General features: G+C 40.5%; 1 protein-coding gene across 6 annotated transcripts in view; it reads right to left on the bottom strand.

The window, feature by feature from the left end:
* Window positions 1-1,949: 1,949 nt before the first annotated feature.
* Window positions 1,950-22,670, bottom strand: part of RAB2A (RAB2A, member RAS oncogene family) — a 43,971-nt gene continuing 23,250 nt past the window's right edge. For all 6 annotated transcript variants that reach the window (XM_081950319.1, XM_081950321.1, XM_081950318.1 and 3 more), the window contains 2 exons: window positions 16,013-16,081; window positions 1,950-3,283 (listed from right to left, as the gene is read on the bottom strand). In XM_081950319.1, the coding sequence (XP_081806445.1) occupies window positions 3,188-3,283; window positions 16,013-16,081 (165 nt within the window). In that variant the 3' untranslated portion in view covers window positions 1,950-3,187. The remainder of the gene's footprint in view (window positions 3,284-16,012; window positions 16,082-22,670) is intronic.

Below are 22,670 nucleotides of genomic sequence, written 5' to 3'. Positions count from 1 at the left end.
CTATATCATTTACAAGTAAATGGGAAAAAGCACTGTCAAAACAACTTTTTTCAACATTTTATCGTTTTCCTAATGATAATCCAAATTGCTGTACAAATTTCTATAGAGATTAAACTTTAGAAAAGTTCCATACAATTAAAATGGAGCAGATTACTAAGTATATAGTGAAATACCTTATTATAGAAATGAACAGTAAGCAGATAGGGTACTTCCCATGCCTTATCAAAGTTTCTTTAATGCAAAGGTAATTTCAACACCTGTAACACTATGGCTGCTAAAGCATCATTTTCAATATAATTCTGTATTGTTTTTGAAATGAGAGAGGGAGAAGGGGAGGGAAAAGGGGAAAACGTTTGCTTGTAACAAAGGCAGAATGAGAATGACAGAGATGAAGCAAATATAAATTTCGAACATATAAACAATACTTCATGTTTTAAGTAGCTTCCAAGCATTGCTAATGGTATAAGTAACGTGTATTGGTCATTTCTCTCACTTTTGTGAAACACTGCATTAAGCAGTTAGATGTTACATCTGGAATTTGTACCATACAAATCCAGTGATTAGAAACAACTAATACACACATATATTGTAATATAATAGAAAATTCAGAGATTTCTATTTCAAATATGTATGTGTACTGTATATATTATACATACACAGGGAGCGCGTATTTAGATGTGTACAATATTAAAATGCCATATTCAATGAAAATGTCACAAGACAATGTGGGTAATAGGGCTCAGAAACTGTATTAGCCTACCATATACAGTTGCTTAAAATGTTTGATGAAAATAGATTTAAAAGGTACAAATTCTCTATTTCAAATTATTCATCTTCAGAACTGCTCAACTTTTGCAAGAAGGGAACACTCTGTACCTTAAGAGAGGTAAGAAAAACATCACATAAAATATTTCAGTATGGAACAGCTGATTCATCACATACAGATCAAGAAATTCAATTTTCAAGCCAACAAACTCAGATCTTTTAAAGTATGAGTTTGTTATTACATTTATAGAAAATGTACATTGAATAGTACAATTGAGATCATGACAGAAGACAGCATCAAAGAAAAAACAGCACTAGTATTCCTATCATGAACAGTAGCTTGAAATCATGCATGCATGTTCAAGCTATAAAATCCTTGTATTCTGAATGCTGATTTTCGGTCTTGGGTCAATTCCATATATACTGGTGAATTAACCCTATTATCCCTAACCCAGCATGGCAGATGAAGCGATTTACAGTTGAACTAAATGTTTATATGTCGCATATTTCTATCATTGCCATACCCAGCCCTTTACAGACCAATGTTAAGGAGAATGGAGCATTCCCTAATGGATAAAAGCATGTAATCGTATGTCCAAGAAATCCGTTTCATGATTGTCATGAAGCTAAAAGGCTTCTCTGGGCACCTTAGAACAGGTGGGCATCCTGTGGGCAGCACAAAGCCAGTTCAGTATTTTTGTTGCAGCTTCTAAAATCCCTCAAATCATAGCACTAAAATTAGATGGTAAGGTGCTGCACTTTCCATTACTGGTTAAAGGAAACATCAAAATCCAAGAAAAAGAGGTAAATTAAGGCTTGTGTAGAAAAGCTTTTTAGAAAAATCCACCCTATTAGCACACACACACACACACACACACACACACACATACACAAACACTCACCTTCACATAGCCTGGACTGTGGCCCATCCAGTTACATTGTTATTGTCCTAACACCTAAACTTGTCACTATCAAAAATGTGCAACCTTTGGACACAAATACTATTTGCTATATCTTGTGATATGATAAAAATGTAATAATTAAATATATTGTTCAGTTACTGAATGTCTATCAAGAAGTTGTAACATTAAATTAGAAATTATTTTCATTTCCATTTGAATATATCCATGATGTCATATTCTCTCTCTGGTTCTAAATTGGAAATGTTAGTTGGGTGATTTAAAAAAAATAGCAACACTGTTGGCTCAAGAAAAGGCATTCTCACTTAATACAAAAGTCCTATCCATCTTCCCTTGTTTAATATATGATTACCAGGAACTTGTTTTGCACAGAGGAAAATAAATGAAAGCTATGGAGAAAATGAAAATAAAATCACCATGTGGAGTGCAGCACTAAAGTATTTTCAATTTTGTCTTCAATCAAGTATTTGCAATCTGGCAATTTTATTGTCACACCTCCTTCACAATAGACAAGATGTTTACCATATTAAGATTACATGTTGCCACCAAAAAATAAAAAAGCCCAAACCAAAAGAAAACCAACTTTACAGAGTTACTGTACATCTAAGCTGAAAAACTGTCCTTGATGAAAAACATTTACTATAAGTGAAAATGGAAATAAATTTAAGATCAAACTCTTCATAATGTACCATTTGGAGTTTCAATGTTTTCTCTATTTTCATTCATAATATGTTTAACCTACACAATTAAGGCAAATAGCTAATCCATTTCTGAAGAGGTGTTATGGAAGTTGTGAGCAAATAGCAAACATTTGGCATTAAAATAGGTAACACATATGTAGCTTCTAATAATATACATAAAGCATTTTTGGGGAGGTGGGGACTCTAGAATGACAAGACAACAAACATGCTAACATATCAATAAAGTTTAAAATTCAATATCTAAGCAATTTCTAATAATGCTTTGCACTTCCAAGCTCTAAATGTATTGAATTTATGCAAATGCATTAAAGAATTATAGCTTGGCAAATATATCCAAGCAGATTGTTAAACTATATATACAGAAAGTAAATGATAAATACAGGATTAAGAATCCCTTTTTTTTCAGAGCTGAAAATGGACAAAATTGAGGACAGTTCTACAATAGTAAACATTAGGTAACCACAGTAGCTGGGCCACCTAACTACTGAATAAAGTACTCAGATGACTTTGTAGTGTTTAATACAGTTCGTAGTCAAGGGCACAAGACAATATTTGACAAAAATAATCACAACAATGGATTTCAAAATTAAATGGAAATATAGATATGAATACAATCTCCAAAACCTGTATTTTAAGTGAACGTTAACCATTTATTCAAAGTTGTACAAGATTTGAAGAATAAAGTCTTCCGCAACATGATGCCATCTTACAATAATTTCGTGTCATAGTTGAAACTGAGTGGAGAGAGGGGAGGATGAAAGTTAGTAGGTCTCATCAGGCAGCTAAGAAGTAAAAATAGGTTCAACAGCAGCCTCCACCAGCTTGTTGTCCTCCTTGATTGCCTGCAAGTGTTGCATTAGTAGCAGCATGCTGAGGGCCGATTTTAATGCCATTTGCCTGAAATAAAAGTGGAATGCACATTACTGATTTGAAACATTGACACAGAGTTGGAAAACATTCTATTTGTGATTTATGAACAAATAAGTTGTTCTTTTGTTTTCATGTTTAACAAGCTGTAATTATCATAAATTGTAACAAAGAAAATGATATACAGATTTATTACATTACTTCTATTTTTAAAACAATTTTAACTGGATTTTAATAAATGCAGTACCAAAATATAACAGTCTTGCTATTATAAATTCATATAATATAGACAAGCATTTACACATGAAATAGTTTCAAACTGCTTCATACTTAGAATTCCTCAACATTTCTAATAAACTCTTATTCACATCAAAAGAAAGTTCCTAGTTCCATTGCTCTCACACAAATGCTTTCTTCTTCTGAATGCATTTCTTTCTATGTTGAGTCAGCTGTACAGGCTAAGGCATACAAGTGTTCTGTGTCATCAATAATTTCTATGATCCCCAAAGACGTGGCAACTTGCCAAGAACCACACAGAGAGTAGTTCTTTCATTCATCAAACTCACACTTATATCTTAACCCTCACTCCCTCAAGTGGATTGTACCTAAAATACAGCACTTTAAGAAAAGTAATACAGTAGCTTCAGAAATTAAGCTCTTAAGGAAACTTTGCGTCACAGTAAATCTCAGATTTATAGTGCTTGGCAGTTGTTCTGCAACAGTAGTAGCCTTGGGGTTTCTGGCACTAGCTTAGTATTGACAGCAGCTGATGTGGTTTCTTTTTGCTCTTTGACTCCTCTTTAATAAAAAGCATGCCCTATGGCTCATTGGTTTTGCCCCCTCTGGGTGGTAGCAACTTTTTGAGGAATCAAGTAGCCAGAGCTGGCACTGAGCCAAGTAAATAGCATGCACTGTTGGCTCCTGACAGCATATTGTAATCAAATCTTCATAAGGCATTGTAAAGCAGTCAGATGCTGTATGAAACTTGACAGATACAACAAGCATTCTTTTTCAAGAGCCATGATTGCTATCCAATATATATGCTATCAACTATAAGCTAAAAAACATCTGGTATGAAGTTATTAAGACAAATCTGGGGAATGTGTAAACAAATAGAAAGAGATGCTACATTGTAAATTTCCCTTCACATTTTAATTTGTTCATTCAATTTCAGCTATACTCATTATTTTAGTGAGTACTCACTGAAGCCTTAATTTTACTGGGCACAATGCGCTTGATAATATATTTGGGTCCTGAATATACATTCAAGCCTTCATAAATAAGCAACAAATCTTTTATTTTATTCATTCAGTCAAATGTGTTATAATGGTCAAACAGTGATAGACTCTTATGAGGAGATTCTTTTGTGTTATACACCATCTTCCACAAAACATTGTACCTTAATAGACAAAATATTCATATTTGTTCATATTTTGAGATATGATTATATTCAAAAAAAACTATCGCTGTGGAAAGCTGATAAGCTACCTTGCAAAAACACGAAACTTTAAAAAAAAAGATGAACAACAGATGATAGACCAATACAGGTAGTCCTCAACTTACAACAGTTCATCTAGTGAATGTTCAAAGTTACAATAGCACTGGAAAAAACGACTTTTGACCATTTTTCAGTTACAACCTTTGCAGCACCCCCATGATAGTGTGATCAAAGTTTAGATACTTGGCTCATACTTACGACCGTTGCTGTGCCCCAAAGTCATATGATCACTTTTTCTGATCTGAGAATCAAAGACACTGGGGAAGCCATTCGCTTAACAACCAGGTTACTAACCTATCAATTGCAGTGATTTACATAACAATGATGGCAAGAAAGGTCGTGGATGTGGCAAAATTTGCTTAACAAATATTAACAATGGAAATTTTGGGTTCAATTGTGGTTATAAGTTGAGGACTACCTGTACAGGGGAAATCTGGGTTCCTGTCAAATATCTACCCCAAAAGCTCACTCGATGAATTTGGGCCAATCTCTCCCTCATACCCATCTGCAGCACAGAGGTGATGTGGAGAAAAACAGAAGGAAGGACCACTGTGTATGCCACATTGAGTTCCTGAACCAAAAGTAGCATAATTAAAAATAATGAAAATAATCAAAGAACTAGAGGCTAGGTAAAAGTCACATCTCATTAAAGTTTTTGCCTTAACAATTAACCCTCACATTCTCTCTCATAATATTTATCCAATAAAAGGGAAAACAGGAAAACATACCTTCTTACTTATTATTTCACTTAATGAATAGAATTAATAGGACATACCTTCCACTCTAAAGATAAAATCTCTAGTATTTCCCAGTATACAAAAAAGATTTTAAAAACTATACTTTTTAAACCATTTAAAACTGCTAAAGAAATGATTAGGCAAATTCAGGTTTTCCTTCCTTCCTTCCTGATTGCTTTAAGTAGCAACTTTCAATGCTATACAAAAAAGTTACAGTTTGGGGCAAGATGTGATGTTCTTAAAACATATGTTCTAAACCTTAGATATATGAGACAAATTGTGTGGTTCTTCGAATTCTAGCAACTAATTAATCAGGTCAGCCCACGGAGCCATACACGAAAACCACAGTCCATAGCATTTTGCAGCCCATGGCAATCTGTCATTCTCCATGGCGCTGCTTGGAGAGTCCAAGGAAGGGTTAACACAGCCTATCTGCCCAAAGGACTGAGTTGATTTTTCCCCTGGTCACGCCTCCTTTGCCTCCACAGGTTCAGTTTTAAAAACTCAGTCCGCCCTATAGGACGTACTCTGGGGAATTCCCGGTCTTTGGACAAATAGGCTGGGTTCCCCAAAAAGAAAAACTATTTTTTAGATAGCATAATACTTATCAGGATTTTTTCCCATTCCAATTCGACCTTTTTATTATTGGCTTTGCTTAAAATGGACTAAATTAAAACAGAGGCATTGAAGGAGCCCACCGGTTGCCCTAGCAACGTACTCAGCTGTGGCCACTAGTCCGGCGTCTGCCGGCGAGTGCGGGGACGATCCTGGAGTTGGCTCGCCCCCGGCTGCTTGCTAAGAGGATTTTCAGCTGAATTTCGCCCTCGGCGGCGTCCTGGCTGGCTCCGGAGGTTGCGGCGGCCATTTTGGAAGCTGCGTGTTGGCGCGCTTTCCAACGGCCGTTTTAAACGTCTGGCTGCATTCTGGGCACGCTTTTAAAGCGCGCGAAACTGGCGGCGGCCATTTTCTCTGCTCACTTTAACTGATAGCAGCAGGGAAAGCGCTTGGATTCTCCGCACCTCTCTGCCTCTCAGCAGATCGCCGCGGAGAGCTTGGAGTGTCCTGCCTGGGTCTCCAGCAGTACCGGAGCCTCTTGAGTGTCCCTTCGGCTGAAGGAGCGGCTGTGGAGTGTCCTGGTGTCTTCTTCCAGCCTCCAGAAAATTTGAAGATCTGCAGACGCTTTGGAGCCGGCTGGCCAGTGTCATCTACCCTTCTCCTGCACTTTGAATTGATCCAATACCCGTGCAGCCATGGCAGACGAAGGTTTGGAGCAGAGGGACGAGCTGGCTGGGCCATCCGCTAAGCGCAGTAGGCCAGATCCCTCGGGCCAAGGGAGAAAGGGTGGAAAAGGGACTGGGGGAAAACCCCTCCATAACTCCTCAGGAAACAAGGGCCCCAAGCACCTAGGAGATAGGAGACTTGAGGGCTCCAGAGAGCAACCTGACAAGGCCCAGGCCCCTCATCTTCCTCAATCCTGTGAGGCTGAGCTTGGCCCTGCCCTGAGCAGACGTGAGAGAGAGGACTCTCTCTCTAACCAAGGGTATCAATCTCCTTCCATTAGTGGTAGGGATTCCAGATCTGTTTCTCCTGCTGCATCTCTGGGTTACCCAGACTCCCCCAGTTCCTCTGTAAGGGACGATTTGGGGCCTTTCCCTGGCTGTTCCCACATGGAGGGGCCTTTAGCTCCCATTCACTATGCAAGGGGTTCAGGCTCTTCTAGGCCCAGGCCTGTTGAGGACAAGGGCCCAGCTATTTCGCCAGAAATGCAGGAAATAATTACTCAGGCCATCTCTCAGGGCGTGGTTGAGGCCTTGCGCCACATGGAGAGCAAAAAGGGTAAGGCCTCAAGGCCTACCTCCTCTCTAGCAGTGGGCAGGAGCCGTGAATCTGGTTCCCCAGGCACCTCTGTCACCACAGAGGTGTCCACATGGGAAGATGAGACTGCAGATGAGTTCCAGCTTTCGGAGGACGAGGATATGCCCCCGGACAAACCTGCCTTCACTGGTTTGTTCAAGCCTTCTCTGTTTAAGGCCATTCTGCACAAGGCTAGAACATCCACAGAGCTAGGGACTAAGCCTAAGGATAAGGCCTCTATCCCCATTCCTCAGGACCTTAAAGTGGGCCTATTCAGTGAGACCACTCCAGATCCGGAACTTATCCCAGTTCCTGACATGTTTATGGACGTGGTGCAGTGTCAATGGGTGCAGCCGGGGACCCTGGCCAACCCCAGTGGCACAGACAAAACTCTGTTCCCCCTGGAACAAAAGTTGGAGGATGTGCTTAAAATGCCTGAAGTGGATGCTCCAGTGGTCTCTCTGACCTCCCCTTCTTCCCTCCCAGCTGACCTGCTGGAGGGCTTGAAGGCAGAGGATAAGAGGTTGGAAAAGGCCTGCCTTAAGACGCACCAGGCGGCTGCCTGAGCGATCAAGGCCTCCACCTCCTCTTCCTTCTTCACGAGGGCTTCCTTGTTATGGCTGCGCCAATTGAGATCCAAGCCTCCCTCCGAGGCATCTCGCTGGCATCATGATCTGGACAAAATAATTACAGCTGTAGAATATTCTGCCGACGCTTCCCTAACAGCGGCAAAATTCGCATCCAGGGCGCTCGCCTCCAACGTGACCTCACGTCGCTTGCTATGGCTCCGGCACTGGCAAGCCGACATGAAAACCAAATGGAAGCTGGCCTCAGCTCCCTTCAAGGGGGGGTTCCTCTTCGGGGATGCTTTAGACAAATTCGTAATAGAGACGAAGGACAAACGCAAAATCCTTCCGTCTACTTTCAAAAAGAATGACAGAAAAGGTTCTGGATCCTTCAGGAAGCAGCCTTTTCGTAATCAGGATTCCGCCCAGGCCTCCACCTCTTCCTATTCCTATCAGAGGCCCTACAACCAGTCCACTGACAGGGCACAGGACAGGGGTAGTTTTAACCCCAGGGGTAGGCAGCAAAACCAGGGCTCCTTTCGTAAGCCCTTTCGAGGGGGAGGCAACAACCGTCAGTTCAGGCGTGGCAAGTGACCACCAAGGGACTGCTCCCATCGGCGGCCGCCTGCAACTTTATGCAGATCGGTGGGAGGAGATTTCCACGGATTCGTGGATCCTAAACACTGTCAGGAAGGGGCTGACTCTAGAATTTCTATCATTCCCGCCCCGGACATTCATTCGTTGTCCTGTAGCCAGAAATCCCATAAAAAGATCCCTCATGCAAGCAGAGATCGATCATCTTCTCTCGATAAGGGCAATAGAGCCCGTTCCCCCAGAGCAGGAAGGGCAGGGATTTTACTCCATTCTATTCCTGGTCCCCAAGAGCTCGGGGGGGTGGAGGGCCATATTAGACCTAAAGCGCCTGAACCGGCATCTGGCCTACAAGCGCTTCAAAATGCAGTCCCTCCAGTCCATTCTCAGCTGCATTCGGCGAGACGACCTGCTCACCTCCATCGATCTCAAGGAGGCGTATCTGCATGTGCCCATTCACCCGGCTCACAGGAAGTTCCTTCGGCTGTTCTACAACGGCAAGCATTATCAATACAAGGCACTGCCGTTCGGACTCTCTTCAGCTCCACGAACGTTTACGAAGCTGCTTGCAGCTGTGGCGGCCCACCTGCGCAAGCTTCCCATCCGTCTGGAGTGCTACCTCGATGACATCATCATTCACTCGAGGAGCCAATCACAAGCAGCAAGGGACGTAAGTGTCACCATTCGCGCCTTGCAGGATCACGGGTTCTCTGTGAACTTAGAGAAGAGCCACCTGGTCCCTGCCACTCGCATACAGCACCTGGGCACCATCATAGACTCGGCCTCGTGCCATGTTTTCCTGTCTCCAGACAGACTGTGCAATCTCAGAGCCAAAATCCGTCAGTGTCGCAAGACTACCACAATGCCAATCGTCCATCTATCCCAGTTACTGGGAATAATGATATCTTGCATCAATGTGGTTCCCTGGGCGCGTCTTCATGCCAGGGAATTGCAATGGTTTCTCCTGCCGATGCAGAGGGCGAAGGCAAGCAACTCGCCCAGGAAAGTTCGACTCCCATTGAAGGTGTCCCGCTCCCTGAAATGGTGGCAGTCACGGGCAGTGGAAAAGGGCTGTCTGTTCAAAGAGCCCGACAGGATAGTTGTCACTACAGATGCAAGCCTCTTCGGTTGGGGAGCGCATTGTCAAGGTCAGCTGGCACAGGGCAAGTGGCTCGAAACATCAACTGGCTGGAGCTGAGAGCTGCCAGACTCGCTCTGCGACGGTTTTGGAAACAACTCCGGGGCCACCACGTGCTTCTGCTGACGGACAACATTGCCACAAAAGCACACGTGAACAGGCAGGGTGGCACTCATTCCAAGAGACTCATGGCGGAAGCAGAGGCCCTGGGTCGTTGGGCAGAGCTTCACTTAGCGTCGCTGAGAGCAGATCACATCTCAGGCACCAGCAACGTAAGTGCAGATTGGCTGAGTCGTCAGACACTCGACAGCTCCGAGTGGAGGCTGCATCCGGACCTGTTCGACCAGATTGTGCAACGGTTTGGCCTGCCACAAGTCGACCTCTTCGCCACGGCAAAGAACACTCACCTGCAGAGATTCTTCTCTCGGTACCGGTCTCATCAGGCGGAGGGGACGGACGCCCTGAGGTCCCAATGGCCTCCTGGACTGTTATATGCGTTCCCGCCTCTACCTCTGATTCCACAGGTAATCTCCAAACTCCTGAGGGAGAGGGCGGAGCTCATCCTGGTAGCTCCATATTGGCCCGGGAGATCCTGGTTTGCGGATCTGACCGACCTCTCAGTGGAGAGACCATGGAGAATCCCTCCACAGAAGGTGGTACTGACACAGGGGGCAATCACTCACCCAGAGCCCCAGTGGCTCCAGCTAGCCGTCTGGCGCTTGAGGGGCAGCTCCTGAGGGACCTACACCTCTCGGACAAGGTCATTCAGACCATACAGGCTTCCAGACGACCGGCCACGACTCGAATTTACGAAGCAACTTGGTCTGCGTTCTCCACTTGGTGCGAACAGCGGAACATTGTGAGCGCTGAGGCTTCTATGCCTCAGTTACTGGACTTTCTTCAAGCTGGGCTGGACAAAGGTTTGGCACCAGCTACACTTCGGAGGCAGGTCGCGGCTTTGTATACCATTCTGGCGAGGCACCAGCCTCAGACATTGAGTCATCACCCCCAGATCAGGAGCTTCCTAAAGGGGGCCTCCAATTTGCGACCCCAGGTGGTGCATAGATACCCAACCTGGAACCTACCATTTGTTTTGCAGGCTTTAACCTCTGCTCCCTTTGAACCGTTGAGAAAGGTTTCCCTTCGGCACCTGTCTTTAAAAACTGCCTTCCTGATAGCTATCACCTCGGCCAGACGGGTGTCGGAGATTGCGGCCTTCTCTGTCAGAGAAGAACTTTGTATCATCCACCCAGACCGTGTCATCTTACGTCTGGACCCCACCTTTTTGCCAAAGGTAAATTCTCCTTTCCACAGAGCGCAGGAGGTGATACTCCCGAACTTCTGTCCCAAACCGCAGCACCCCAGGGAGCGCGGCTGGCACAAACTGGATGTGAGGCGTGCTGTTCGAATCTATCTGAAGAGAACTAAAGACCTCAGACGTTCTGAGGCCTTCTTTGTATCCTTTCAACCGGGGTCGTTGGGGCGCAAGGTTTCCTCATCAACTATTGGGCGTTGGCTCCGGGCCTGCATTAAAATGTCTTATGAACACCAAGGCAAGACAGTTCCAGCCCGTGTGACGGCCCACTCCACGAGAAGCGCGGCCACGACTGCAGCGTGGGCAACCCAGGCGTCCATCCTGGACATTTGCAGAGCTGCTACGTGGGCATCTCCAACGGCCTTCATCAGAAATTACAAAGTGGACTCCTTTGCCTCCGCCGAAGCCTCATTTGGGAGAAGAGTATTGCAACAAGTGGTCGAGGCTCCGGCCAGTGGTGACATTTCCCTCCCTGGGACAAAATAGCTTGGGCATGTCCCTTCCTTGGACTCTCCAAGCAGCGCCATGGAGAATGACCGTTGTCTTACCTGAACGGTCGTTCTCGGGGCGCTGCAGGAGAGTCCAAGACCCGCCCAGGGTTCTTAACTAAATATGTGACAATTTCCGTGAATTTGCAGGAGCATTGAACTCCCTCGACGGTCAAGACTTCGTTTTTAAAACTGAACCTGTGGAGGCAAAGGAGGCGTGACCAGGGGAAAAAATCAACTCAGTCCTTTGGGCAGATAGGCTGTGTTAACCCTTCCTTGGACTCTCCCGCAGCGTCCCGAGAACGACCGTTCAGGTAAGACAACGGTCAATTTCAATTATAGAAATAGATTAAGATATTATGGTATGTCTTTTAGAGAACACAGTATGCAACAATACAACATTCATTCATTAAAATAGCTGGACAAGCTGGATAATATACTTATTATATTATATAGATATTAAGAATACATTCCTAACCATATTTATTTGTAAATAAATCCCATCATCATTCTAATATTAGAAAGATTTCAATTTAACATCTTACTTCAATAGTATTAAAAAAAATTCAACTGGGTGCCATACAAATAAGTAAAAGTGATTTTGAAATATATCTTTGCCTTGGAAAAAAAAAGTAACTACAACTTAAAAGTTTTTCTTTGGATGAATTAATGTTGATTCATGGATAAGGAGAGTCAGTTTATAATCCATTTCAATTATAGTACAATGCTATCCTGTTTTATCACCTTAGGCTGTCAAAAGATACTGTTTAGGAGCTGTGTAGCTAAACAAAATTAATTCTCAGAAGGGAGCCATTTTCAGAGCCAGAGGTTGAGAAACCAGGAAAATAAAACAAATCTGGCCACCAAGCCAAAGAGATTAAACAGGCTGATATCTAGAGTAGTCTGTGAAGTGGGAAATTTCAGAAAGTCCAAGAATCTAGATTTATACCAAGCTAGGGCTAGATAATAGGGCCAAAATATTAGCTGTTTATAGTTCTCATGAATTAGAAAACAAACTATATCCTCTGAGTAATGGCTACTTCTATACTCTCACAAGAGTTTATGAAACTGAATGTCTCTAGTTCTACAAAGTCTCTATAGTAAAGTTCATTTTATTTCACTGTCCTGTATTTTCTGAATCTGCATGCTCAGATTGATTCTCTCTTTGGGCTGCAAGAGAAACTCAAGAAAAGGAGGAATCTACCAAGATACAATGCTCCACTCTTCAAGGACCCACAGTATCCAATTCAGGTATGCACCCAAGTTAGATTCTGTGGGCAACATACAGCTAGTTCCTGATTTATGACAATAGTGACCAGAAAATTCATTATGGTGCAGTCGTTAAATGAAGCATCATGTGACCATACCCAATTTAATGACCTTTTTGCTGCAGCTATTAATCAAATCATCATGGTTGGTAGGTGAGACATAACGTGACTGTGATTTTTCCTGCTGGCTTCCCCTGGACTTCGCTTATTGGAAGCCAGCTGGGAAGATCACAAATGGTGTTCATATGACCATGAAATACTGTGAGCATCATAAATGCATGACAACTGTGGGTGGCTAGGATGTAGGCCAGAGTTCCCCAACGTTTCTGGCTTTGTGGACTGGTGGGAGGGAGGGGATAATTCCACCCAAGCGACTGGCAAGCACGCAGTTCCATTTGTGTGAGCCGTGCGCTCACACGCCTGCTGCTCACTTAAATGGAGCACACAAACATATGCTCACCAGCAGTTACTGCAGCCCAGTTGCAAACCCCTCACGGCCCATTAGTAGGCTCCAGCCACAGGTTGAGGACCCATGATGTAGACAGACCATTTAAGCGTTCCAAATGGTTCAGGTATTGATTCCCTCTTCAGAAGATGCTTTAAAAGCTCTTTTGATGGCAAGGAACTTGTTTCCACTAAATAATCTAATTGAGTTTCTTTAATTTGTAAGCAATGTGGTATATTTGCCACTCACCAAAAAACTGTTGGGATCTCCACCATAAAGCCTGTTTCAAGTGAAACCTTTTGTAATGACATCATCCCATTGACAACTTCATCTGAGACAGGGGTGCGTTCCTGCCAGTTCTAACCTCTTCTATAGAAGAGGTTCCACAAATCTACAGTGCCAGTAAGAACTGGTTACAGCTCCCTCCCCCCGCCCGTCTGCACATCATCAAGATGAAGAGCGAGAGGAAGAATTCTGGGAGTTGAAGTCCACAAGTCTTAAAGCTGTCAAGTTTGAACACCCCTGGGATTTTTTTTTCTAAAGGTTAGGGGTACAAGGGTCTTGTAACTTGACAGCTTTAAGACTTGTGTGCTTCAAATGCCAGATTTTCTGAGCCAACATTTTGGTTTCTAAGAAAGAGCGTTGTTAAGTGAATTTCACCCCATTTTACAAGTTGGCCACACACCCCAGTCACATGGCTGGCAAGCCACGTCCACCCGGTCACATGGCCAGCAAGCCACTCCCACAAAGCAGGCCACACCTACAGAAGAGGTTCTAAAAAATTTTGAAACCCACCACTGATCTGAGATCAAAGTAAACAAGAGATTGGTACTACCAGTCTAGAGAATTCAAGACTAAAATGGCAATAACAAGTGCAGTCTAACAATAATTGCACACACCTACTGCACCAAAATCCCTGCCAAATAAAATTTTGGCTTCTATTTTGGTAGGATTCTACATTTCAGATGGTGAAATGTAGTTTCTAGGAAACTGACTGACAGTAGGTGTAGTTTATATTTCTCAAGTTTGGCAAACTGTTTTCTAAAATACTATAAAGATGTCTTATGTAAGCTGCTTATAGTTTTGATAATGAAATTAAGATATTTCTCAGAGGCTGATCTTATTAAAAAGGTTTGATTGTTGGACTTTAAAAAAATGACATGAAGAGCAAACAGTACAATTTTTAAAATAATAATTCTATTGATGGCTATACTGTACTATATATGGTTAGGAAATGGGGTAGTAGATAAAGTCTTTGTTCAGAATTTTGTTGAGAAAGCATTTTAACATCGCCAAAATGGGCTCACACCCATTTTGACAAAGAACTAACTTTGTCCTACTGGAAACATTTCGCAGGAACAAGAAACATGAGGTCATAAGGACACTGAAGTAGGAATTGGTCAGCTCTTTGGATTCCAAACATAAGTGGAAAATCCTGTATTTTTTGCCAAGTTAATAGCTTTACAACTCTTCATCCTGAGTATTCAATAGTATGCCCCTCCTGACTGGCAGTGTTGCTGATAATGGGAGGAATGGAAAACTACCTGATCAAGAGATGATACAAAGTGGGAGTCATGCAGTTTCAACTATGATCATGGAAAAAAATGGGCACTACAACCAGATGTAATTGAATCTTTTCCCTATGGCTGAGAGTTGAGGCCTGGTTTCCTGAACAGTAGAATCAGAAACTAGTAGACAAACATCTGTAGTCTCTTCCTGTGACACATTTCCTGTTATACCTGTGGAGATACGACGGACCTTAGCAAAAGTAGTATCCATTTTACTAGCAGTCTCTATATCAATAATAGCTTTTGTTTTTACAGGAGCGCCTCTAGAGAGATGTATGGTAAATTGTAGAAAAGGACTTTTCCTTGTTGAATTATCATACTCGGGTCTCTTTCAACTCTTTTAGCTTAAAACAGAAACCTCAAATGTGCTAATTCTGCAGGGCAATAACTGATGTTAGAAATCCCTCTGAATGGCACTACACACGGAACAACTTAACAGGGCCTGACATATGGAGAGATCTTACATCTAAGTCAATTAAGTATCATCGGTCAATACATTTTAAGGGGCATTTAAAGTGATAGCTAAGCCTAAAAATATTCATTCTCCTGTTTGGAAACTTCATGGTTGGTGGAATTTTTTAACAAACAGAATCCATGATCCTAAAACCATAGGAAGAGGGACATTTTCAGATTCAGGGTCAAGATTAAGAAAGCAAAAAATGAACCCACAGGAATTATGCAAGCAGATATTTGGATGAATCCAAAATCATCAGAGAATTCAGATCACTGCAAGGAAGGAAGGCTGAAGAAAAGGTTCAAAATGGTGTTTGTCTAAGATGTAGGTAAGCTAGAAATGCAATCTTTCTATATGGTGAGTCTTGGAAATTCTCATCTTGTCATAGGTCTTTGTGTTTATGAATCTGTGAAAGTGTCCCAGGTCCTGTGAATCCTGTTGCAAGACGATACTGCATTTACAGGCTTTCATCTCAGGAAACATCAATGAAACGTGGGGGAATTCATTCTGTCCATCAAGATCAGTTATTATATTCTTTGCAAAATAGCCTCTGCTTGACACCATGTTCTCCTGAAATCAAAATCTGCAGGTGCTTTCTGTACCTGTTTTTCTTTCTTTTCCAGAGAACAAAATCCATCACGATAGGCATGACAGCTAAATAAAATACAGATTCAAATACCAGGGATTTCAGTATATTTTCCATGGTTGTACTCAGCCCAAAGTAAGATGTTTCCTAATCTAAGAAATGCATATGATTATTATTTTTCTCTTGCACCTCTATTTTTCCTAAATGTATTTTATACTCACAAGCTATATACTAATATTTGGAAAACCTACCTCATTATTAATGTCAAAAACTCCTTCCTGTATTTTTTCATAGATTTCCTTTGCTGTGTTAATAAATGCCTGAAAGAAAACAGAAACGTTTGAAATAAATACAAAATATATTTCATTTACTTCTACTATGGCTTATTATGTGTTGTCAACTTTAGAAACCTTTTTGCTTAACTTTTGGTTAAGTTACCGCTAAACAAGGATTACCTGGTTCTGTTACAATGTGATAATCTTTCACTTGGTCAATGTATGTATTCTTCTGGTTTTTTGATGAAAGTGGAATTCTTCATATGGAGGTTCTCTGAATCCTGAGAAATTTCAACACTGCTAGTTCCAATGGACTAGTTTGATAGTACCGTATTTTTCAGAGTATAAGGTGCACTGGAGCATAAGACACAGCAAGGTTTTGAAGAGGAAATTTTTTAAAAAAAGTTTTTGCGTTTTGCAAACCTCCCAAATACGGCCCGTTTTTCGTGAAAACGAGCCCATTTTTTTTCAAAAAAAAAAAAGGGCATGAATAGCAGGAGGCTTGCAGAGTGCTCCTGAGGGCTGGGTGGGCAAAAAAGGCCCGTTTTCCGCTCATTTCAGCCCTCCCCAGCCCCCAGAAACTCTCTGAAAGCCTTCTAAAAGCTATGCATGGCCATTTTGGTGAAGGGGCAGAGTTTGAGGGGGAAAAAGTGCATCTTATTCTTGGAAAAATATGGTAATTACCAGGTTACTAATGACATCTAATGATAATCTTAAGATTGTTTCAAATGTTTAACTGTTTAAAGTACAAATAATGTAGCTCAGCAGGCAAAGCAAATGTCCAACCAGCAGAAAATCAAGCACTATTTTCAAAGAAAAAAAATCCTATAAACCATGCTACTTATTTACAAACAAAGGAAGTGTCTAGAATGCATAATATTGACAACCCAGTTGAGGAGAGGAAGAGGTAAGATTCTGCAATATAAATATACATATGCGAGGAGGACTTGATGGGTAAATTATTAGAACAATGTGAAATTTAAAAATGCTGCTCTACCTTATTCCAGGTGATATCCTTTGACATCTAACCTATTATGATATGACTTGGCAGCAGTTCTACAGGAACTCAAGCAGAGATCTTTCATGTCACCAACTATCTATTCTTTTGTAGCACAGCTGGGAAAGACAAATTAGTTGTGCGAAAGGGGAGTAGGGGATACTTTTTGCCTTTTTGCCTGAATATATTTCCAAAATATAAATAACAACATGTTATTTATATGTTGTAGATCCAATATTTGGATACTTCATCTGGAAATCCAGTATCAGGAAAACAAATGGATATACTAAAAATAATATTTCTTCCTCTCTCCCTCTCAAGAGAAAGAAGAGAAAATAAATTCATATGAAGTTGATCAGGACATTTTGCTTACATTTTTTTTTTTAGAGCACTATAGTCGCATCACCATATATAGTAAGTTATTGTTCCCTCTTTAATAAGATTATTCAAATATAAAGCAGCCCAGAGTCACCTTATCATGGAGATAGGTGGCATATAAATAAAATAATCATCTTTCATATAACAGAATATTGGCCTTATGTTTTATTTATCTATTTTTCACATTTATTTTCGCTGTCGCCACAAGGCAATTCTGGGTGACTTATAAAATTAAAACAATAAACAATATGAATATATGTAACAGTAAAACGATAGGGAGGGAAGGATCAAAGTGTACAGGGGATGAGGTGGTATCTGCTATTAATCCATCAACTACTTCCAGCATGGCACTTGTCCATTGGGGGCCCAAGCCAACTGGCAAAGCCAGGTTTTCAGGCCCTTATGAAAGGTCAGGAGGGTAGGAACAAATCTCACCAGGGCGTGCGGGGTTTTAAGATGTTCCAAAGAGTAAGAACCTACATTGTAAAGTGTACATAAAACATAATAATATTTTATTTTATTTTATATATCAACTTATATCACACAAACACAACCCAATTAGTATTTGACACATAATTCAGTTCCTATCACTGTAAGAATTTAACATGATGTACTGTACTGACAGTAAAAGAGAAAGCCAAAAGAGTAAATCAAACCTTGTCTTAGCAACTTTTTATAGTCACTAAATTCTGGTATCATATATTCAGGTATGCTGTACTTGATTGCAAATCTAATTTAAATACTAAAAAATAAACAGGGTTCGTGGTGGAGAACAAATCATACCTTCCCTAATTTCTACTCTAGAAGCATTTGACTGCTGAATTTGCCACCAGAGCTTTGTTTCCTAATTAACAGGCCTGATATGTTTTCACCTTTAAAGGCCTTACAGCTCCCTAGAGTAATCAATCTACTGCAGCTCAATTACTGCACCAAGTGCATACTACAGCCAGTGAAGGAGACTCAAATAATTGCAGCCATGAGTAGAAAGATATGAATATGCATAAACTCTAAGTGGATGATCGAATCATCACAGAGGGTCATGAAAATGTGCAGCAACATAATGAGAAGAATTAATCACTACAGCTTCACAGGACATGTAGGCAGCAAGAAATTTTCAGACATGCACTAGAACTCGGAAATGGATTATCTGACGACTCTATACTGATCTATAGTCTATAGAAATAATTGTTTTCAATATTAAAAGGGGGGCTGCAATAATTAAATTAACTATTATGAGGGCATAAATATTCAAATAATTTAAAACTAAAGTCCAAACTTTCAATTTTCTCACAGCTGCAATCTCTTAAGAGATTTTCTATTTTCTAAAACAGAACAACTTTTTATCAAAGCTCACACATATAATCAATCTGTTGCTTATTTAAAAATACAACAAATGGTGACAAATAATCGGCAGTCAACTAACATGGTTGTTCCAAAGGTGCTTTTTCAGAAGGCAACTGGACTTTCTTGTGGGTTTTTTTTAAAGACGTTTCGCTTCTCATACAAGAAGCTTCTTCAGCTCTGAAAGGATAGTGGAGAATGGAAGGATTTATATTCCTTGCAGACAGCTGGTCACTGGCATCCTTTTAGAGGGTTGCTGAAGCACTTGGAGATTTATCTGTGTCTTCAGGGTCACATGATTCCTGAAGTCTGCAATTTTTCCTCTGGAAATCCATTCCTACTCCCACACCATTCAAAGGGTGTTCATCCCAAATTGTACAGCTAAAGTCTGTAGAGATTCTCAGTCATCCAGGTCATGGTTGTCCCAAAAGTACTTTTGCAACTGGACTTTGTTTTTTCTTTTGAAGCCATTCTGCTTCTCATCCAAGAAGCTTCTTCAGTTCTGACAGGATAGTGGGGAATGGAAGGATTTATATTCCTTGCAATTGGAATGGATTTCCAGAGACAAAAACTACAGACTACAGGAACCAGGAGCACCACTCCGGAGACCCCGAAGACACAGATAAACCTCAAAGTGCTTCAACGACCCTCTAAAAGGATGCAAATGACCAGCTGTCTGCAAGCAGTATGGGTCTTCCATTCCCCATTATCCTGTCACAGCTAAAGAAGCTTCTTGGATGAAAAGCGAAATATCTTCAAAGAAAAAACAAGAAAGTCCAGTTGCCTCCTGAAAAAAACACCTTTGGGACAACCATGACTTGGATGATTGAGAATCTCTACAGACTTTTAGCTAACATGGTATGTTTGTCATTCTGGAATATGAGGATTGCCTATATTTTTCTGTAGCAAAAAAATAATCTATGAACTATGAACTAATCTATGAACTGCATGACTCTGATTCTCCTTTTCATTCTGTTCCGACTACTCCTAGAATCCTATATCCTAGAATGTAAATTGCATAGAGAACGATAAATTGGCTAAACCACAGGGGAGGGAACTAGATACTGGTCCTTTTTGTTTCCAGAGAATCAACTTTGAGATTCCTGAATTTTCAAAGGTCTGAATCAAGACACTGGAATATACTATATGTTTATTTTAAGTAAGTCAGTCTAGATTTAGGTCAATGTACTGAGAAATAGTTCTGTTAAAAAGTTATGTTCCTTCCAATCTATTTTCCTTTAAATTGGTCTATCATTCAAGTCATAATTAACATGCATGGTAAAGATACTGTTAGCTTTCATGAGTTACCCTAGCAAGAACTGTAGGATACAAATTATTGTGAAATTTATGAAGCAAGCTATAATTGTAAGTGCTCAAACAAGGAATATAGTTTTTAATTTATTATCCTGAATCAACATGGCTATTGATATTTAACTGCTTTTTAATCTGAAGGATTTATGTATTCCAGGCTTAATTCATTAATGAAGTGGTGGTAAAGGTATAAACCTAGAAAATAGGAGATTGTGAGTTCATGTCCTGCCTTAGCTGTGATAACCAGTTGTGTGAATTTGGGCCAGTCATTCTCTCTCATCATAACCCAACTCACAGGATTATGGTGGGGAAAATAGAAAGAGAAAAGCAAGTTGGACATGTTTGCTGCTTTGAATTATATGTAAAAATAATAAAGGCGAGATACAAACAAACAAATTCCAGTTCTATTTGGGACCACAAATTATTCTAACAAAATATATTGCCAGGATCCTATAAACAAATTCATCATCATCATCACAATTTTAGCTATTTTGTATTCTCTGCAGGATAAAGGCCTCTTCTGCATGTTTCCAACCAATATGGTCCTGAGCTTTATTTTGCCAATTAGGCCCACAATAAACAAACTATAGGGTTCATAATAACAATAAATGGTTTATATACATTCGGTCTCAGAATCCTCCAGTTGTAACAGTCTTAATACAAGTAATCCTCGACTCACAACCACAAAATTTCTATCGCTAAGCAAAACAGTTATTATAACATTTCTTGCTACAGTTGTTAAGTGAATCATTGCAGTTGTTAAGTGAATCTGGCTCCCCCATTGACTTTGCTTATCAGAAGATTACAAAAGGTGAATACATGATCTTGGCACACTGCAATCGTCCTAAATATGAACCAGTTCCCAAGCATATAGTTTTTTATCACGTGACCAAAATTTTGATCATGTTATAACTTCAAATGGTCACCAAATTAATGGTTGTCAAGGACTTCCTGTACATAGTCTGAGAAAGATATCAATCTCTTGACAGTAGGATTATATACTAATCAACATGGACTAAAGAACTCTTTTAACATAAGGGAGAATTGTATACTCAAGATTATATAAATGTATCAAATTACTTTGAAAATGCAGAACAATAATTCAAAATATGTGAATTTTACACATTCTAATGTGAGAATAAAGACAACACCTGCTGAAGTTTATTTATTTAAAACATTTGCATAGTTGCCCATTTTAAATACAACACTGGGCAGCTTACAACCAATAAATAATAAACTTGCAAACATGGGAGAAATATATGTATGTATGTATGTACGTACGTACGTACGTACATACATACATACATACATACATACATATATATATATATATATATATATATATATATATATATATATATATGTATATATAAAATTTAGAATACTATTAAGTTTTTTAAAATTCTATCTGTATGATACTGAAAGTCAGATTCCTTAAACTTTTTATGTAACATGCTGCCCTCTGGTGGCAATATATTGTTAATGAGATTTATACTACTAAATCAATCATAAAGTAACAAAAAAACTTAATAGTATATTTTTGAAAGGAAAAAGTTTCACTTTACAAACATTAGTTTGCATCAAAACCCCAAAATTTCACCCAACATTTTAAATTAAATTGGACAGGTTTTCCTAAATACAAAAACAAAATAGTTTTAAATCTCTAAAGCACACATTTTAGAAACATACAGAATTTTTGTATTTAAAAAATCACTACTGCTGGATTGCAGGTCTTGAATGAATACTTGAAAACATTTTTGAAATACAAATAAATATTTCATATCATCATCTATTTTAAAGTATTTAAAATATATGACAATCAGATTAAAACACTTTTGGAATAACTAAATTCTCTTTGGATGAAAAATCTATTTCACAAGTACTGAATTCCAATAACAGTGATGGTGAACTTATGGCACGCGTGCCACAAGTGGCACGAGGAGACATATTTGCCGGCATGCCAGCTGTCAGCTCTGGCGCCGGCCAGCTGATTTTCAGCCTTCTGGAGGGCCGGTGGAGGCAGTTTTTTGCTCTCCCCAGGCTTCAGGAAAGCCTCCTGAGAATGGAGAGGGCGAAAAACAGGCCCAATGGCCAATCCGTTGGCCCGTTGGTCTGTTTTTCACCCTCCCCAGGCTCCAGGAGCTTTCCTGAAGCCTGGGGACGGTGAAAACTCCCCCCCCCCCCATGTGGGTGGGACACACACACACATGTGCGCAGGGGTGGAGGGTAGCGCACACATGCGCAGGTGGGTGGGGCGCATTCCATTGTGGGTCTGGATGTGCGCACTCACAATTTAGGCACAGCTTTACAAAAAGCTTTGCAATCACTGGCCTATAATAATGAAAAATTACAAGTGGAAAACTTTAGCAAAAGTTCCTGTATAAGGATACATGTCAAATTCAGACACATATCAGAACAAAATCAGTTTGAATCAGCCACCTCTCAGAGGAACCAAATTGTGGAAGTTTTTGGTAATTCCTGATTCAATTAAATAAAATCCAGAGAGATAAGAAGGGCAAGATCAGCACATCAGCTCTTTCCTTAACATTGTAATCCTCAATGTGGGCATATTTTGCCAGTCAGCTAATACATCTTCCTAGCACAATC

This window comes from Natrix helvetica, assembly GCF_964273705.1.
Source record: "Natrix helvetica genome assembly, chromosome: 4".
Classification (NCBI taxonomy): Eukaryota; Metazoa; Chordata; class Lepidosauria; order Squamata; family Natricidae; genus Natrix; species Natrix helvetica.
The sequence above is the reverse complement of the archived record's forward strand: the minus strand, read 5'-3'. Positions and strand labels throughout refer to the sequence as shown.